This window comes from Zea mays, chromosome 2 (genome assembly GCF_902167145.1).
Source record: "Zea mays cultivar B73 chromosome 2, Zm-B73-REFERENCE-NAM-5.0, whole genome shotgun sequence".
NCBI lineage: Eukaryota > Viridiplantae > Streptophyta > Magnoliopsida > Poales > Poaceae > Zea > Zea mays.
Genome location: NC_050097.1, coordinates 195,156,089 through 195,176,005, shown reverse-complemented (window position 1 = coordinate 195,176,005; position 19,917 = coordinate 195,156,089). Strand labels below are relative to the sequence as shown.

Sequence of the window (19,917 nt, the reverse complement as noted above, 5' to 3'; positions counted from 1 at the left end):
AAACAAGCTGACATTGTAGAAAATGAATCTGAGGATGAGTACGGTGCGATGCCGTCTAAACCCAGCCACCTAGAGTTTAGGAAGTCTACTATTACTGAGGGTGACATGGCTAAGTTATTGAAGCTAGGCTATTTCAGCGAAGACAAGAAGGAGCTAATTCGCTTCGGGGGAGAGGAAGTTACCCCGAAGCCCAAAAAAGATGAAGTGGTGGTTTTTAAAAGCTTCTTCAAAGCAGGGTTAAGATTTCCCCTGCATGGGATGATTGCAGATGTGTTAGAGAGATTTGGAATTCACCTTCATCAGTTAACCCCTAACGCCATTGTTAGGCTTAGTGTTTACATCTAGGCACTCCGAAGCCAGGAGGCAGAACCACTTGCCGAGGGTTTTTGCCGGGCACACGAGCTTCATTACCAGACAAAAGCTAGAGAAGACGGGTTGCATGATAATTTCGACTGCTACAATTTTGCATATCGAAAAGATGCCAAGTATCCAGTTATCAATTATCATACAAAATGGCCAGCTGGCTGAAAGAGTGAATGGTTTTATGTCAAAGTGGATGAAAAGAAGGAAAAGCTGGTTCAGAGCCCTTTAAGGTTAACCTTCGGAGAAACTAGGCCTCAATGCACCATGAATCCGGATAGCCCATGCCAGATTGCACTGGGCGAATTTCGGGTTGTTGCAGAGCACATTGGCACCAGGGATCTAGTCCAAGAATTCTTAGCATTCAGAGTATTTCCAACTTTAAAGGAATGGGACATGTCGAAGCTGAAAGGAGAGAAGAAGAAGAAAGAGCTTGTTCGACTACCTTATCATTTCAAGTTTAAAAAACATTTTAAAACACCTTGCCAAGAGTGGTTGGATACAATTGAGGTTATGTGCAACGAGATCCTTGGCAACTATTCAAAGAAAGAAGATCAGTTAATGACTGCGGCTTTCGGTACTCGTCCGAAGCGAAGAATGAATAGGGTGATGAATGCCTTGAATTTTGATTATCCTGACTATGAGCAGTTGGGCAAAGTTGCTGAAGGGCAGAAAAGAAAAAGAGTTGTCAGCGCTCTTGACAAAGAAGGTAGCAAATTGGCTAAAAAGGACAAAGAAATTTCTGAGAAAAGAAAACTGAGTCCTGAGCCGAAGATAGCTGCTCTAAAGAAAAGAAAATCTGCATCCCCAAAACCAAAGACGTCGGGCCAAGAGGAGGAAGCTCCTGTGACACCTTCTGCTGTCGAAGTGGAAGAGATTCTAAAGGTATTGACTGAACATTTGCCTATCAAGCTAAGTCCGTTGGCGCCAGAACTGACGAAGTTTTTTCAGAAGGAAAAAGAACCTTCGGCAACAGAAAGTCCCGCTAAGCCGAAAAAAGGAGAATTATCCAAGTGGCCGATGTCATTCATCAGACACCGCCACCGACATTGGCGTCAAAATACCATTTATTGAAAGCGCTGGCACTGCCGAAACCGCAGCCACCGGAACCGAAGCCACCGGAGCCGAAGCCGCCGGAGCCGAAACCGAGACCGCCGAAGATCCCAATCTAGAAACCACACTTGGTGATATTGATAACATACTTCTAAAAATGGCTGAGGAAGAAGCTGCCGTGGCCGCGGTGGACACGACAATTGAGAAGGGAAAAGAGCAAACTAAAGATACTTTGGAAGAGGAAATTTTCATTTTTCAAGATATACTGGGACAAGAGTTATCAGAAACTGAAAAAGAAGAGCTAAAGAAATATGCCGTATCCTGTGGGTACAAACCAGGGGCTCTGCTGTTTGGCGGAGTCAATGAAGGGAAACTAAGATGCCTTCGGAATCGAACCAAGGCCAAAGTTGTTAGGACTTTCTCAAAGAATGTTGGGCTGCCGAAGATTGAGGCGGACCTCTGTAGGTACCAGCGACAGCATATCGCCGGTAGCTTGTTCTATGCTAATTTCAAGGTAAAAACTCTCAACTTTTATTGTTTTTTGAATTAAGATGTTTTCTGACGAATGTTGTTTTGCCAGAGTATATTACTAAGTAAAGTGCTGAGGATGCAACAAGATCTTGAAGACGAGAAAAACGAAGCTACCATCAAAGATCTAGAAAATAAAGTCAAAAGTTACGAAGCTGCTTTGAAGAAAAAGGACTTTGACATTCAAGAACTTGAAAATAAAGTTAAAGATCATGAAGCTGCCTTGGAGAAGAAGTACTTTGTCATTCACTCTATGGAAGGTTCACTGGCTGAAGCTCAAGCCGAAATTGACAAATTAAACAGCGAATTACTCATAAAATCAGAAAAATTTGAGCAAGAAAAGAAGATTCTTGAAACAAGTCTCAAAACCGAAATTGAGAAGAATTCAAATTTGCAGAAATCATCGAAGGAGCTTCAGGAAAAATGTTTAGGTTTCGGCAATCGATGTGTGCAGCGGCTGAAGGATGTGTTTTACTCAATTGGGGCCAGCTCTGATAAGTTTACACCTTCAGCTGAAAACTTGCCGAGCACCTTTGAATACATTGAGGGCGAAGTTGATGCACTTTACGAAGTTATCGCTGGGCATGCCGATTTCTGCGCCCTGTTAGCTTCTCGAGGCACGGCTACTGCTTTCCTGAAGGTTGGCTGCACGCACGGGAAAATTGTTAATAGGCCAAACTTCAGTTTGTCGCCAGCAGATTTGATTGACATCCCCAGCCTAGCTCGAAGCATAGGAAACAGGTTTATGACCCAGATTTGGATAAACGGTGGGCGAAAAATGGCTGGTGACGAAGCTCGGAGCCACCTTAAGCCAGTGAGAAACTTATACTTGTTACTTTTACCTTCTCCTTGAACTCTCTCTTTTCTCATTCCGTTTTAATATGTACAGGATGATGAAGCTAAAGAATGACGAGCTGAAGCCTTGACAGATGTTCCGAAAGACTTTGCTGCATAAGATTCTAGAGAAAATTTTGTAATATGATTGTAAAGAAACTTATGTAAATTTGTGCGTACCTTGTAATATATCTTTTCCCCTTTGTCCGTGTACAACCTGCTTTGCTGTGGACGAAATTTTCTTTTTGAGCCGTAGGCGAAAAACACCTTCCCTTCTTTTCGTACACAACGAAGCATAAAAATTTATTCTTTCTATTTTTCTCCGAAGCTTTATCCTCATAGCCGGAGCATCTGCCTTTTCTGTATGATATGATGATAATGATCCTATGTATGTCTAAATGAATGTTTATGAATGCAAATGTCATGATGTGATGTATCGTGCAAATGAATGTTCGGATATATATTCGAAACCATAATCATAGCCTTCATTCCCTTAGGAACGATTCAAATCTTTTTGCCGCTTATTTTTTGGCTTCACCGTTTACTTTTCGGTGTATCAGCGCCTTCTTCGCCTTTTACTTCGGCGGAATCAGTGTTTATTTTTCGCTGTAAGCCTCCCTTAGGAGCTTCTTCGCCTTTTACTTCGGCGGAATCAGCGTTTATTTTTCGCTGTAGGCTCTGCATTCCCTTAGGAACGACTTTTGAGCTTCTCCCTGTTTTCTTTTCTTTTTCCTTTGCACTCGATGGTGTGTTCTCATCTTTTACATTTACATCTTTGGGGGATATTGCTCTTATAGAGTTGAAATAAGAAAAAGAAAAATTACATGCTGTGGCCCCATTAAAAACCTTTCTCCCCTTTGGAAAGGAAAAGGGTGCCACAAGAAAGAATAGAAAAAATTATATCAAGCTAAACATAATATCGTCGAAGCTCATCCGCATTCCATGATCTAGGAATGTCGTTGCCGTCCATATCCTTCAATCTGTAGGAACTAGGTCTTGAAGAAGATACTACCAGAAAAGGTCCTTCCCATTTCAGCTATAACTTGCCTACTGTCTCTGGGTTGGCTACTCTTCGAAGCACCAAATGTCCTGGCTCAATATTCTTTAGGCGAACCTTTCTATCACGCCATTTTATTGTTTCAGCTTGGTATTTATTGATGTTTTCCACAGCTTGAAGTCTGATCCCTTCTATGGCATCTTTTTCCATAGAATAATCGACTTCAGCTTTGTCTTCTGCCGAAGCTACTATTCTTATTGATCCTGCTTTTGCTTCTTCTGGAGTTATTGCTTCATCACCAAACAACAATTTGAAAGGTGTAAAACCTGTTGATCTTGATAATATTGTGTTGTGGCTCCACACCACTTTGATTAACTCATCTGGCCACTTTCCCCTGGGCTGATTGAAGATTAACTTCATTATTCCTGTCATTATGATGCCATTAGCCCTTTCCACAAGTCCATTTGACTCCGGATGTCGAACTGATGCAAAATGGATCTTCGTGCCAATTTGTTCACAAAATTCTCTGAAAGCTTCGGAATCAAACTGCGTTCCATTGTCCACAGTGATGGCCTTCACCACTCCGAATCGACAGACAATATTTTGCCAGAAAAACTTTCGAATAGTAACCGAAGTTATTGTGGCTAAAGGCTTTGCCTCAATCCATTTAGAAAAATATTCCACTGCCACTACAACATATCTTAAGTTCCCTTGTGCTGGTGGTAGCGGACCTAACAAATCAAGGCCCCACCTTTGCAATGGCCAAGTGGGTTGTATTAACTGGGTTAAAGACGAAGGTTGTTTTTGATCTCTTGCACATTTCTGACAGCCTTCACACTTTTGGACTAATTCCGCTGCATCTGAAGCTGCCTTTGGCCAATAAAATCCTTGACGAAAAACTTTTCCCAGCAAAGGCCTAGATCCAATGTGAGATCCACACAGGCCTACGTGTATTTCTTTCATCAGCTCTATACCTTCGATTCTGGATAAACATTTGAGCAATGGAGAACAGACTCCACGCTTGTATAACTCCCCTTGTATTATTACATATGGTCGAGCTCTTGCCTCTATTCTCTTGTTATAGGCTTCGTCATCTGAAAGAAAGTTACCCTGAAGGAAAGAGATGATCTCAGTTCTCCAGTCTTCACTATAAACAGGAGATATATTGAGGACTGCTCTTTCAAGGAGTTCAACTGAAGGTGCTTTTATTGTTTCGAAAAATACTTCTGAAGGTAAGGGCAGCCCCTGTGCTGCTGACTTGGCTAGCAAATCGGCATGTTCATTTTCTCCTCGAGGAATATTTTTGACAGAAAACCCTTCAAAGGAAGCTTCAATCCTTCGGACCGTGTCTAAATATTTCTCAAGCTTCGGGTCTCTTGCCTTACAACTCTTGTCAATATGACCAGAAATAACCTGGGAATCAGTTTTAAGAACTGCCCTTCTAATTCCCATTGCCTTTAGCTTCCGAAGACCCAAAAGTAAAGCTTCGTACTCAGCAATGTTATTTGTGCAGCTGAAATCAAGTCTTGCTGCGTAGCAAGTTTTAACTTTGGATGGTGCGACCAACACAGCGGCTGCTCCTGCTCCGAAGGTTCCCCAAGAACCATCGCAGAATACTGTCCAAGCCTCGGCATCTTTACTCGCTTCTTCTTCCTGAGCCCCTGGCGTCCAGTCAGCAATGAAGTCTGCTAACGCTTGAGACTGAATTGAAGATCTATGCACATAATCAATGCAAAACTCGTTGAGTTCCGCAGCCCATTTTCCAGCCCTTCCAGTAGCTTCTCTATTTCTCATAATATCCTTCAATGGTTGTGAAGAAGGAACAATTATATTGTATGCTTGAAAATAGTGTCGAAGCTTCCTGGAAGCCATCAAAACAGCATATAGCACCTTCTCCAATTCTGTATAATTTTTCTTTGATAAACTAAGAACTTCGGATACAAAGTATATTGGGGCTTGCTTTTTGACTTGCCCTTCAAGCTTCTCTTGGACAAGTGCCACACTTACCGCTGAGTGCGAGGCTGCCACATATAACAACAGAGGAGCCCCTGGCATTGGTGGAGTTAACGTCGTTAGATCTATCAAATATTGCTTTAGCTCTTCGAAGGCTCTCTGCTGAACTGGTCCCCATTGAAAAACTTCGGCTGACTTCAGCACTTTGAAGAATGGTAGATTTCTCTGCTGATCTAGATATGAATCTGTTGAGAGATGCCAGTCTTCCTGTCAATCGTTGAGCCCCCTTCTTTGTGCTTGGTGGTTCCATTCGAAGAATAGCTTCGATTTTATTTGGATTAGCCTCAATCCCTTTTGTTGAAACTAGGCAACCAAGGAATTTCCCCTTCTTTATTCCGAAAACACACTTTTCTGGATTCAGTTTTAGACCGGCCTGTCTAAAATTAGCGAAAGTCTCCTGCAGATCAGCAATGTGATTTTCTTGCTTCGTGCTTTTTACAATGATATCATCGACATAAGTTAGCACATTTCTGCCTATCTGAGAATGAAGAACTTTTGTTGTCATTGTGCTGAAGCTTCCTCCAGCATTCTTGAGCCCCTCAGGCATCCGAAGGTAACAATATGTTCCGCTAGGAGTTATGAAGCTGGTTTTTGGTTCATCGTCCTTCTTCATCCAAATTTGATGATAGCCTGAATAACAATCTAACAGACTCATAAGTTCTGATGAAGCTGCTGCATCAACTAGGGAATCTATCCTTGGCAATGGAAACTCATCCTTCGGACAAACCTTGTTGAGATCAGTAAAATCAATACACATCCTCCATTTGCCATTGGCCTTTTTTACCATAACAGTGTTAGCCAGCCATTCTGGATACTTTACTTCTCTGATGACTCCGGCGCTGAGGAGTCTTTTTACTTCATTTCGAGCACCTTCGGCCTTGTCATCAGACATCTTCCGAAGCCTCTGCTTTCTGGGTCTGAAGGATGGATCAACATTGAGCGAGTGTTCAATAACATCCCTGTTGACGCCACAGAGATCGTTAGCCGACCATGCAAAGACATCTTTGTTGTTGAACAGGAATCTTATCAGGGTTTTCTCTTGTTCCTCAGACAATTGAGATCCCAGCAGCACCTTCTGCTCTGCGATATCTTCGCATAAAAGCATGGGTTTCGGCTGATCGGTCAAAGTAGCCTTCTCCCTTCTGTACTTGTACTGCTCACAAGCTCCGGCTTCATCTATATTGTGGATTGCCTTTGAATCAGTCCAATTCCCCTCGACCTTTCTGGCAGCTTCCTGAGTCCCATGAATAGCAATAGGTCCCTGATCCGAAGGTATCTTCATGCAAAGATATGCTGGATGAAGAATTGCTTCGAAAGCATTGAGTGTTCCCCGACCAATGATAGCATTGCAAGGATACTCCATGTTGACAATGTCAAACACAACTTGCTCAGTCCTTGTATTGTTGACGAATCCGAAGGTCACTGGCATGGTAATCTTACCAAGCGCTACAATCTGTCTTCCTCCGAAGCCACAAAGAGGGTGTGTAGCATCATGAATCTTGTCTTCGGGCTCTTGCATTTGTCTGAAGGCCTTAGCAAATATAATATCCGCTGCACTGCCTGTATCAACCAAAACATTGTGGACCAAAAATCCTTTGATCACACAAGAGATAACCATAGCATCATTGTGTGGGTAATCCTTGAGCTGAAGATCCTCTTGAGAGAAGGTAATTGGGATGTGAGACCATCTTGACTTGATGAAGGGTCCTTGTACCCCTACATGTTGTACTCTTCTTTGTGCCTCCTTCTTCTGTTTCTTGTTAGCCGACTCTGAGCATGAACCGCCTGTTATCGGGAGAATCAGCTTCGGAGCCAAAGCAGTTCCAGCTTGGTTCTTGAACGAAGCCATCAGCTCAAAAAGTGGAAGTGAGTTCACCGGAGGTGGGCGCCAATGTTGGGAACTTGTTCTCAAATGCTTCGAATTAAGAACAAGGCAACACAAAAACATTAAATATAAATGCCCTTCGTCCGCTGAAGCATTACCTCCCTAAGGATTTAATGAACTTCGGACGAAGGTTGAGAATAAACATTTACGAAGATGATATCATCGTATTTATATTTACAAAATAATAAATAATGAGAAATGAAATATAAAATATGAAATGAATTCACATATTTTATTATATGAATATTTAAGTACCAAAACATGATGTTTAAACACATTTATACCTTCGCCTTGACGGGAAATAATAATTCAAGCGTGATGTGCTCGTGATTACAAGAGCGCGTGAACAGTAAAGGAGTACTGTTCATCTATTTATAGGCACATGGCGCAGCCTGTGAGAAATTACAGTCATATCCCTTACAAAAGATTACAATTATAACTCAGACCCTTGTGGACTATGAAGTCATTTTATCTTTAAGTCGGTTCAAGCCTTCGTCTTCAGATATGTTATTGTACCGAAGCTTCATGAATGGTAGCTTCAGTACTACGTTCAAAGGGGTTTGCCGAAGGTGTTTCTTCCTGCGGGACCTTTGGCAACGAAGCATGCCCCCAACAGGGACGTTGATTTTAATGGTGGGATTTGGTTGGAGTTAATTAAGAGATAGGAGGTAATGAAGCGATCTGGTGCGTTGATTTTAATGGTGGGATTTGATTGAGGTTAATTTATTGGTTTAATCGATACATTATACAGGGACAGAGATAGAGATAAGTGTGAGAGTAGAGAGCACGGAGCAAGAAATGGACGGACGAGCAAGGGAACGAGAAATTTTACTCTTCTAGGGCTAGTTTAGGAATCTCATTTTGTCAAGGGATTTTCATTTTTCCAAGGGATAATTAAAATCTTTTGGGAAAACGTTATTCTTTAGTTTAGAAACTCTATTTTCTCAAAAGATTTCTATTTTTTAAGAGAAAAAATGAACTAATTTTTCTTAGAAAAACGAGGTTTCGATACATAAGTAAGTTTTGTATAGAGAACGGAGACGAAAGCAACCAAAAGTAGTCCTACTCCGTTTCCTGATTTCCTCCGTCTCAGAAAAAAGGAGGGGAAAATAAAGGCTGGTCACTGGGCACCGCACACGGCAGCAACCCAGACCCAGCACGCTTCTGCTTCCACTCCACTGAGTTGGCCTGCCGCCTGCTCCTCCTCGGCAACGCGTCGTGGCGACTGGCGACCAAGGGATAATTGGAGCCTTGACCGCCCTCCCCCTCCCAGCGTGCGCACGCGTGCAGGCGTCTGGCCGGCGTATCCCTCGTCTGTTTGAACGCAAGACGGACGGCGGCGCCGCGCTCGCCGGGTTGCAGCCTCACATCCGCATCGCATCTAACCATCCACGGCCACGGGCAGGCCGTCGGGCACCGCGTGCGCGCGGTGGTTGGTCTGAATCCGGCAAAGCACGAGCGCGCGCGCGAGCGGGGCAGGCGGGCACGAGCGCGCCTGCGGTCCTCGACGCGGGGCTGTCGGCCAGCGCGCACGCACCAGCCCCGGCCGCGCCCACGCTCGCTATGGCTACTGTACTCCCTTGTCTCCCAAACGACGCCGCGCCCGCCAGGCTCTCCAGAGCCCTGACGCCTCCTCCTGCAGAAGAGAGAGAGAGAGAGAGAGAGAGAGAGAGAGAGAGAGAGAGAGAGAGAGAGAGAGAGAGAGAGAGAGAGAGAGAGAGAGAGAGCACCCGCACGTATTCGTCAAGGAACATCACACCGACGAGCCCGTGGCTTTCGCTGCGTGCATCATGTGGTTGGAGACCGGCGCGGATAGGTAGAGTGAGGGGGAAGCCGCCGGCATGCAGCGGCGGTCGCCAGCTTTCCTTGCGCCGGACGCGACCGCCGCCTTCCGTTGCACGGCTCCACCTGCACCTCCCGGCCGTTGCCTCTTCCTTTTTTCGCAAGATTTTTGACACGTTCCACCGCGGGCGTTTGGCCAATCGGTCCCAGTTGCCAGTCGGTCCGAAACACGGCTGGTTTTGGCCCCCTGTTTATCGGATGCGAAGAAGAAGAAGAACAAGAGCCCGGCACGCACACGGTTTCGCTTAAACCGTCGACGGAGCAGGGCTTGCAGAGCGCAGGAGGGAGGTGGTCTCGCGTTTTCTTCTCCGTTTTGGTGCTGCTAATGGTCTTCTGTAGGCAGCCGACCCGAGACAGGCTTCTTTGCTTCTTCGGTCGGTGTTCCTTCTCCGCTTCGTCTCATCGCGTCTCCTCCGTACGGCAAGGAGCACAGCAGAGCGTGTCCTGAGCCAGCACAGCAGGGACATGGCACAGTGTCGTGTCGCGTGTTTAACCTCCCGTTTCTTTGGTTATATTTGTATGTATTGCATGCTTCTTGGGCTGTAATGTAAATAGTGCGCGGAACGGCTTTTACTGTGACGCCTGTCCCTGGGCCCTGGCACGTTAGTGTTCGTACGGCCCACGGACTAGCTGTGTAGTATTTCTGGCGGCCAAGCCAAGCAAGAGCAAGCATCTCCCCCCTCCCTCGTCTCTCTGAAGCAGGACAGCGGAACCAGTTCTTGCGCGGCCTTCTGATCTCCGTCCTCTGCTCAGATAAAGCTCTCGGAGCTCCTGCGCGAAACCTCCGACGCTCACCGTCGACCAAGACGCCGCCGCCTGTAGCAGGTAAGAACCGCGTGTTACCTCTCTCTCTCTCTCTCTCGTTCTTGTTTATGCTCTTCTTCAGCGCACCTATTTCGTGCTCCGGAGCTTCTTTTGTGTTGGTCCTATGTGTCTTCTTGGATACAGAAACATTATCTCGGATGGGTCCAGCAGTGTCCTTTGTGGCTGTTTCTGTTTCTGATCTTTATCACTTCAAGCATAGATTTCATGGCGCTGCAATCTCTCTTCCCCGATATCATCCGAATGTCAAAATAGGAGGAGCCGGTAGATGTTTCATCTGTCATCTCGCTTCTACGACTAGGAGTATTTCTGGTGGTGGTGTTAGAACCATGTGTTCTTATCAACCCTATTGGTCCAAAGCAGTTTGAGGGTTTCCGCGCTCCGGGAAGGATGGGCAGGCCAAGGGGAGGGAAGGCTAAACGGCCGACGTCGCAAGCTAACCACAGCGAGGATGCTGACGCCGGCAGCGGCGGCGAGGAGGAGGCCGTGACCGTGACGCCAGCCTACAAGAGGAGGGGGCGGCCGCAGAAGCACCACACGGCTGACGACACCGACGACGAGGAGGACGACGCTGCCAAGGCCGAGCCCATGGAGGACGCGAAGCCGGCCGTGGTCTCGCCGGAGAGCGGAGGGAAGAAGAAGAGGCGGCGGCGGCGGCAACAGCAGCCCAAGCGCGGCTGCGACCCGGCGACCGAGGAGGAGAAGGACGACGAGGCCGCGAAGCGGAGCGGCTTCCGGCATCACGGGAGCCGCCGGAAGAGCACCCCGCGCCGAGCTGCCGAGGCAGGCGTGGAGTGCAGGTGAGGTCTCTGCTTAGATTTGGCCATGCGACCGTGCGAGTCGTGGCGGGTTGTGTTTTCGACTTCTTTTCATTTTTGCCCTGCTTCTTTCTGCATAGATCAAGCTTCCAGTAGCATGAGAGTATGTGTGAGCAACTGAGCATGCTATATATGAGCTCGTTATTAGAATGCGAACAGTAAACGCTTGATTGGTTGCTGATTCTGCTGCGACCTTTGCCTATGCCATTTCTTGTTCATCTCAGGAACTAGATTTCGGCTTCCTGCATCAGAAGAAAGCGGATGCTTTACTTGGTGGATGCATCTTCGTCTACCCCGTCTTCTTTAGAATGTTAATCTTACGGTCGGATATGTTTAGACTTCTCCATGCTTAATTCATTTAGATCAAATAAATCCCAAAGTCTCCTGAAGCGACTCGATCCTCTGGAACTCAAATGTGATACAATTACTAGCCTCAGGAGGCTAGTAACCACATTTCTTACTTCAATTAGTACAGAGTTCGAATAAAAGTTATTACAATACCAGAGTACAAGCTCTAGCGAGCCTGAAATACAAAGCACAGTGTAAGATCAACTAGCTCAGGCCACAGGCAGACTGGGTGCAAACACAGCTCCCTTCTAGTCGAGCATAGCAGAAAAGAAGTCTTCAGCTGCTAAAAAACATAAATAAATCTGAGTGAATACACTAAGTATTCCGTAAGCCCATCCCGCCCGTAAAGAGAGAGGGACCTATATAGTACATGCTTGATATGGTGGAGTTGAAGTCACTCTTCTTTTTCAGAGAAAGACAATACTTCGATGGTTTTCCCCCAAAGAAAGTAGCACATTTTCACACTCAACCACCACTGAGCTTCCCGCTCCCGTGGCATTGTTTTCATTTCCAAAACACCCACGCACACATTTTCCTGTTTACGGAGATCAAAAACACTAATTGTCATACCACACCAGACTCATCCATACCAGTGGACACGAACTATTCGAATAGGTTTGAACTCTGCGCAGAGGGTACACTTTACCCACTAGTCCGGCTCTACGGTCTCATGGCCAATGGGACCCGAATCCAAATATCTTTCTTTCCTCGCACGTCCTTACCTTAATGGTTATACCGGAAGGAGTCAGGCCACCACCATGCCCAAACCGGACAAAACATCCCCCCTCCTTATCTCCCGGTGCTCCCCAACCATCATAACCCTGGGGTTTGGACTGTACGAGTTCAGATTGAGTGATTGCTCATACAGTCTCGAGTGATTGTACTTGTCATGAGTACAGGTAGTGAAGGATGACAAACCGGTTCTTATATGAGGGGACAATCCTTCTGCTCACACCTAACCCGGCTCAGCCAACACCTGAGGCCCTCCCCTAAACCAGGGAGTCCCTGATTATCCCACTCAAAAGGTGATAAGGGTGAATACCCTTCATCATACACTTTTTGAAAACATCATTTACTAAAAACACCACCCTTTTCTCATCCCACATTTTGTACTCAAAAGATATTCTTTAATGCGGCTTATCCCTCTTCTCACAATGCAAAGGACCCAACCCTTATTCCCGGCTTAGGTAGTGGTAGAAAGAGTAGATAATTTATGCATCAAGGGAAGATTGGACTTGCCTTCGTCGAAGTTATCCTGGCACGAAAGGTCTATTTCGGAAAGGTCGGGTTCCTGCCCTTCTTCCGGAGCTACAAATTCCGGAGGATCGGATCCCTCTTCTCCTAGCAAAAATAGGCAATGAACAATACATCAATCACGGTGGCTTGGAGTGTGCCAAGTTTTAAATATTATTATTTTGTGCCCTATAATTTATTTAGAGTATTTTTTGTGCATAAAATATCAATATATGCATATATATACGAAAATATCGATACACATCCTCTTGGTGCCATCTTTCTTCTCCACAAACAGGACAGGGGCGGCCCAAGGCGAGGTGCTTGGCCGAATGTAACCTTTCTCTGACAGCTCATCAATCTGCTTCTTAAGCTCAACCAATTCTGGTCCAGATATTCTGTAAGCTCTCTTAAAGATAGGGGCGGTTCCGGGAAGAAGCTCTATGGCAAACTCAACTTTCCGCTCTGGTGGCATACCCGGTAAATCCTTTGGAAACACATCTGGGAATTCAGACACAACCTTGATACTCTCAATTGGATCTGCTTCACTGCTATCGACAGCCATCTGATAACAACTTTCTTTCTTTGGCTCAGGTGGGACTAACTCGGTCACCACTTCCTCTCCTAGTGGGGGCACCAACTTGATTGTCCTTTTATCACAACTGATAACTGCCTGATACTTATCTAGCCAATTCATCCCTAGGATGACATCTATTCCCTGAGTACCCATTACTATAAGATTGGCGGGAAACGCTATCCCCCTTATTTTCACACTTATATTCAAACAAATGCTATCAGCTCGAATTCTACCACCAGCTGAGTCAATTTGAATGGGGGTTGACATGGTAGTAATTGGAAGATTATGTGCTTCTACCCATGATGCAGTAATGAAAGAATGCGTTGCTCCAGTATCAAATAACACTTCTGCAATATGGGAGTCGACTGGGAACATACCTACTATCATGCCGGGGGTCTCCTGAACTGCTTCAGCCTCCAAATGGTTCAGCCTTCCATGATTATAGCGCGGCTGAGAGCGATTGCCTGCTCCAGGCTGAGACACATTCTGCTTTGCTGGGGCATTGGGGCCTGACTGCTGCTGGGCTGCCTTCTTCGGACATTGCATCACCCAATGGCCCTGCTCTCCACAGTGGAAACATGCTCTGTTTCCAACCTGAGCTGGTGCTGCCTGACTGTTCTGCTGATTTGCTGGGGCAGGAAGACGAGATGCTTGCTGATTCTGCCTTTGAAACTGACCTCCTGACTGATTGCTCTGACGGTCCTGGTACTGATGCTGAGGATACTGCCTTTGAAACTGCTGATGCTACTGAGGTGGACGCTGGTTCTGCCTGAACTGTTGGGGTTGATTGCCTGAGAAACGAGGGCGGCTGCTGCTTCCAGGCTGGGGTCCACTGATCTTGCGCTTACGATCTTCCATCTCCTTACGCTTCCTTTCTGTCATGATTGCTCTGTCAATCAGGTGCTGGAATGTTGGGAAGGTGTGGTTCATCAGTTGATACTGCAGAGGGTCAACCAAGCCTCTCAGAAAACGGTATTGTCGCTTGGCGTCGGTGTTGACATCTTCAGGAGCATAGCGAGACAATTGCAGAAACTTGTCCCGGTACTCACTGACAGACAATGGCCCTTGCTTGAGGGCCAGGAACTCCTCCTTCTTCACTATCATCAGACCTGCAGGCACGTGGTACTGACGAAAGCTACTTCTGAACTCTTCCCAGGTGATGGTGTCGGGGTTGGCATGGGTGGCGAGGTAAGACTCCCACCATGATTGGGCTGCTCCTCTCAACAGACGGGGACCATACAGAACTTTCTCCCTGTCATCGCACTGAGCGGTATGCAACTCCCGCTCCACAGTGCGCAGCCAATCTTCAGCATCCATAGGGTCAGAAGAGTGAGCGAACGTTGGTGGATGACCTCTCATGAATTCAGCACGCTTGTCTCTAGGCATCTGAGGCATCTGAGGCTGAGGTGGTGCTTGCTGCTGCTGCTGCTGCTGAATGGCGGCCAAAGTCTGACCGATGGCTTGAACTGCCTGAGTCTGCATCAGAAACATCTGCTCGATCGACATCGGGGGCGGGGGGTGGCAGCTGCTGCTGCTGGGGCGCCTCCTCCTGTTGACCGGCTTGCTCCTGCTGAGCACGCCTTCCTCCTCTGCGCCTGTTCTCTGACATCTGCAGAATGCAACCACACATCAGAACTGATCTGGCAGATCTTGCAGCATAAGAAAAGAGAATAGAATTCTTCAACAGCACTGAGCAGGTGAGCATCTTCACTGATCTCCAACACAGACCACACAGCTTCTCAGATAAAGAGGAAAGTGGAATAAAAGGTTTCCCAACTATATAACTAACTTTTTTTAACATAGTATGTAAACCAAAATGCAGGGGATACCCACACTCTGGTGACAATCATTACAAAGATCCAAACCAATCATAGTTCATCATGACAAACATAAATGCACAGGATATAGCAAACTACCCTGTCTAACTAAGACTAACTAAGACTGAGACTAACGCTAAGACTGAAGCTTCTACGTATATATATTTCGTATTAATTACAAGATCCAACTCTAACGATCTATGGTTCTAGAGTTATCTTGGTCTTGCAGTCGGGATTGCCATAAGACTGGTGTCCACGCTGAGGTGAGCGGTACGGGTGCTGAGTCCCGACGGGAGCGGGGGAACCACCATCCAAATAACGACGTTCCGCGCGCTCAGCCCGCAGCAGGGCGATCTCAGCACGAGCCCTACTCAGCTCATCTAATGCATGGTCCAGCTCCGTGTTTAGCACGGCGGCTAGGTTGACTGTGCTGCTCAACCTAGGATTGCCCTCACCGACAGGTGAGACAATCACGCCTCCTGTGCTGCCAGATGGACGGCGGGGGTAATACTTCAGGTCAAGACCATCAGCTGCCCCACCGAAAACCGAGCAGTAGTGCGAAAGCGCACGCCGTGCAGCATCTTGCATGGCTGCCTCAGCTGAGTCCCGTTCAGAGATAGAATAGTGCTCTGAGCAGGCCTCTGCACCCTGGAGACTGTCCTCCGGGCAGCGCACCAAGCAAGTCGCCTCCCAGCGGTCCGGGTAGACCCCGCGACTATGCTGGTAGACCACACAGCGATACTCGACGGACCAAGTATGCCGGTCAAATGCCCGACGTAGCAGGGTGTCGAGCGCATCGTGGAAGTGACACCCGCGAGCAGCGTCGCGAGTGATGGGTCGAGCAACCCATCCTTCCGGCTCAGGGTTAGCAGAGAAGTCGGTGTCGTGGCTCGAGCTGTCGTCGCCATCTCCGTCGTCTGGGTCTCCTCCAGCAGCTACTCCAGAAGCTGGGGCGCCCAGTGATGGTGCAGGGGGCGGCTCCAGAGGAAGCACAGGGGAGCAGCTCCTCACAGACTCTATCTCCTGGTGGAGCGAGAAAGAAGAGCTCTGCTGCTCCTGTCGTCGACGCTCCTGCTCCTCACGCAGGCGGTGGTGTAGTCTCTCCAAGTGGCTGGACTGTCCGGCCACGGGACGGCGAAGCGGACGCTCAGCAAGGCGGGAGGGTAAGAAGGGGATGACTGACTTTCGTGCAGTGTGTCTAAGTCGAGCCATCTACAAAAGACATCGCAAGCAAAAGGGTGAGAACAGAATTAATATGACCAGCAAGTAATAAGTAAATGAAGGATCAGAATGAAACACAATTTTTAGCAAGGTATAATATATAGTAGAACATAGGTTTGGTCGGTAGGACCAACTTTTGAAGGGATATCAAAGTCAAGGAAGAGACAGAGGTCTATAGTCCTTAGAACGACCATTCTACTCTAGGTTAGCGGTCCTACAGTCAGCACGGCTTTGATACCACTTATGTCACACCCGGTTTTAGAAGGCAAACCGAATGCGAACCATGTACGTGCCAGGATCAGTTATTCACGTACACAGCAGTTACATAATATGGACATCATCACACAGTGCTCAAAATAGTATTAATAAGGGAAATAGTCGATTACATCATACGTCTGAGACGTCCATATAGTTCTTACAATAAATCAAAGTGCGGAAAAGAAACGTAGATAACGCGGCCTTCACAGGCAGCCGGCTGGGGGTTTGCCGCTAACCCACACCTAGAACTCGTCGTAGTCTTGGAACTCCTGGAAGTCTCCTTCCACAGCTTCATCTTCGCCTGAGCAGTGGTTGCAATGCTGACAACCTGGGGGGGTTTGGTGTGTAGAGCAAGGGTGAGTACACATCAACATACTCAGCAAGTATCCTGTTTGGCTGTAGTGGACTAGCTTTATGTGGGGATAAGTCAAGCAGTTGCTTTTAGTTGGTCAGGTTATTACTTACTAGTAGAAAGCCAGGTTTTAACATTAACCCAAGTTATTAGCCCAATGTATCCTTTCCAAACGGAAAGAATACCACTTACCAATACCATAATCGTAATCAGAACCATCAATCTCATTGTCACCTGTACCAAAGTATCTCTGATCAGGTATCACTAATCTCTGGAGCTCCCTTGGCCGCTCATAACCGCGAGCACAGCTGATATATCAGTTTCATAACACTCTGCAGAGGTTGTGCACTTTACCCACAAGCCGTGATTCTCTTTCTGGCCCGGGCTTGCAAGACCCTTATTCACTCCCGAGGTGAATGGCCAAGGATTCACTACGAAGCCTTTACAAAGATTCCCCGGGGCTGTAGCCACCCGTTAGGTTTCCTAAATGCACCGCACTCCTCCCCAAGGGGCGAACCCAAACTTGGCAGAGCGAGCCGCATACACCGAGCCCCATTGACGACACGACGGCTAAGTGAACTACACCCCGGATCCTCTAATTATTCAGCTAAGGGCACCCCATTCCACCCTCATGGTTGCACTGTTTTCCCGGGCGGTCATCCATTGAACAGGTCCTTACGGAGAGGCACTCGAGAAACCGCTCGAGTCCCCTTAAATGCCACAAGTATAATCATAAATAAGAACAGGAAAACAGCGTATCATAGATAACCACATCATGTTCATTGATTAAAGTTGAGCAATAGCATCAAACTAAGCAGTAATAATCCGACCCAATTAGGTAAACAAGGACATGGATAACAAAAAGCTAGTCAATCCTTAGGTATAAAGGTGTAATGCGGGAGGTGAATTAAAGAATGATTAGGACAGAGATAGGTCAAAGGACACTTGCCTCCACCAACCGACTGCTGCTCAGGGGCTTCTCCTGCGAATTCCTCGGGCTCTTCGACCGGATCGTTCTCTATGCGATTGCAAACATACATACATCCATCCACATTTAATACAAAAGAACAGTACACCATACAAGGGAACAAATAAAGTGAGTATGCATCAAGTATGACATTCGATATCGCATTTGTTATGATTAGAAAGAAACGGGAAAGGGTCTCGCAGGGGGTTAAATCTTATGCACTAACGATCAATTACAATTGGTTCTTAACAAAAGAATTCTGTTACATATACACTAATGGAAACCTAATCATTTTAAGTTGATCAACATTGAACGAGATAACCAATTAACTACATGAATCAACTAGCATAACGGAATGTTAAATTAAACTTCCTATTTCAATGGCATATGAACAACGATTAGCCTACCTAAAATAAAATAGCTATGATCACAGAAAGTAAATAAAATAAAATAAAATAAATAAATAAAAAAAAACAGAGGGGGGGGGGGCGGTTGAACCGGCCCTAGGGGCGGTTGAACCGGCCGGCTGGGCGGCCGAGCACGCAGGGGCGGGGGCGCGGCCGGGCGGGCGGCCAGGGCGTGGCCAGGGCGCGCGGCCAGGCGGGCGGCCGGGCGGGCGGCCGGGCGGGCGGCCGGGCGGGCGGCCGGGCGGGGAGAGAGGAGGGGGAGGGGAGAGGGAGGGAGGAGGGAGAGAGGGAGGAGAGGGGGGGGGGCTCACCGGCGTTGGGGAGCGACGGCGAGGGGCGGCCGGCAGGGGGCGGCGGCGGCTTAGGGCAGGGGCGGCGCTAGGGCAGGGGGCGGGTAGGGGCGGCGGCTAGGGAGAGAATGAGAGAGGGAAAAAAAATGAGAGGGAGAGGGAGAGGGTTTGGGGAAAAAGGGGAGGTGGGGGGCGGCATGGGCCTATTGGGCCCAAGGGGGGGCGCCAGGGGCGGCTGGGCCGGCCGGGGTCGGCCCACGGCGCGGGAGAGAGAGAAAAAGAGGAGAGAAAAAGAGAGGAAAAAAAGAAAGAAAAGATCTCCTCATTTTCGAAATCCGATCTTTCTACATGAATGCAATTGCGCTTTCAAAGCAATCAAAAGAAATGCAAGGTTCGGCATGGTGCATCAAACAACATAAAATATTTAGGGTTTTTCTTACACGGGAAATCCAAACCGAATCCCGCTAGAACTTTGGAAAAGGTCAAGGTTTAGCGAAGGGAAAAAGGAAAAAGAAAAGGTAACGCCCGAATTTTGGCGAGTAAAGAAAAGAAAAAAATTCAACTGCAAAATTCGGGGCGTTACACACTACCTGATCGGGAACAAATGTCACATCTTCACAGACCACAAGAGCCTAAAGTACATTTTCACTCAGCTAGACCTCAATCTCCGTCAGCGAAGATGGCTGGAATTGATTAAGGATTATGACATTGAGATCCACTACCACCCCAGAAAGGCCAATGTAGTAGCAGACGCCCTCAGCCGGAAACCTTTTGGGGAGAAAGCAACCGATTTCTTGGAAGACTGGAAGAGAGAATCAACTCAACTGAATGCTTGTTTGGGAGATAGTGGTAGCCTAGAAATTAGGCCAACGCTAGAAGACCTCATACGCAAGGCTCAGTGCCTGGACACCGAGACAGCAAGTCTTGCAGAAAGAGCTTGCAGGGAACAACTCCCAGACCTCAAGATAGATGAAGAAGGGACCCTTTGGTTCAGGGACCGTTTGTGTATCCCAAAGGGAGAGGCACGAGGAATCCTCCTCGATGAAGCTGACAACTCAGCCTACTCTATCCACCCAGGGACCACCAAGATGTACCTAGACCTCAAGACCAGGTACTGGTGGAGAGGGATGAAAAAGGAGATAGCTCAGTATGTGGCCCGGTGTGACACTTGCCAGCGAACTAAGGCAGAGCATCAGAGGCCTGCGGGTCTACTGCAACCCTTCCCCGTGCCCAAATGGAAGTGGGAAGAAATAGACATGGATTTCGTAATCAGACTGCTTCAGACCCAAAAAGGG

The 19,917-nt window shown here is 47.3% G+C and overlaps 1 protein-coding gene across 4 annotated transcripts; it reads left to right on the top strand.

Annotated features, from left to right (window-relative positions):
- The first annotated feature begins 8,387 nt into the window (after positions 1-8,387).
- LOC100276145 (uncharacterized) lies at positions 8,388-11,375 on the top strand. 4 transcript variants are annotated; one of them, XM_023301496.2, is made up of 3 exons: positions 8,388-10,337; positions 10,537-10,598; positions 10,698-11,375. In XM_023301496.2, the coding sequence occupies exon 3, from the start codon at positions 10,725-10,727 to the stop codon at positions 11,136-11,138; it is 414 nt and encodes a 137-aa protein (XP_023157264.1). In that variant the 5' UTR covers positions 8,388-10,337; positions 10,537-10,598; positions 10,698-10,724; the 3' UTR covers positions 11,139-11,375. The 4 variants fall into 4 exon arrangements, with proteins under 4 accessions (XP_023157264.1, XP_008667657.1, XP_008667656.1 ...); XM_008669435.4 differs by having other exon boundaries at positions 10,695-11,375; XM_008669434.4 differs by lacking the exon at positions 10,537-10,598 and having other exon boundaries at positions 10,695-11,375.
- The last annotated feature ends 8,542 nt before the right edge of the window (positions 11,376-19,917 follow it).

Bases quoted from the DNA above. Each gene is read 5' to 3' on its own strand.
- LOC100276145 (XM_008669434.4), top strand. From the start codon at position 10,725: ATGGGCAGGCCAAGGGGAGGGAAGGCTAAACGGCCGACGTCGCAAGCT.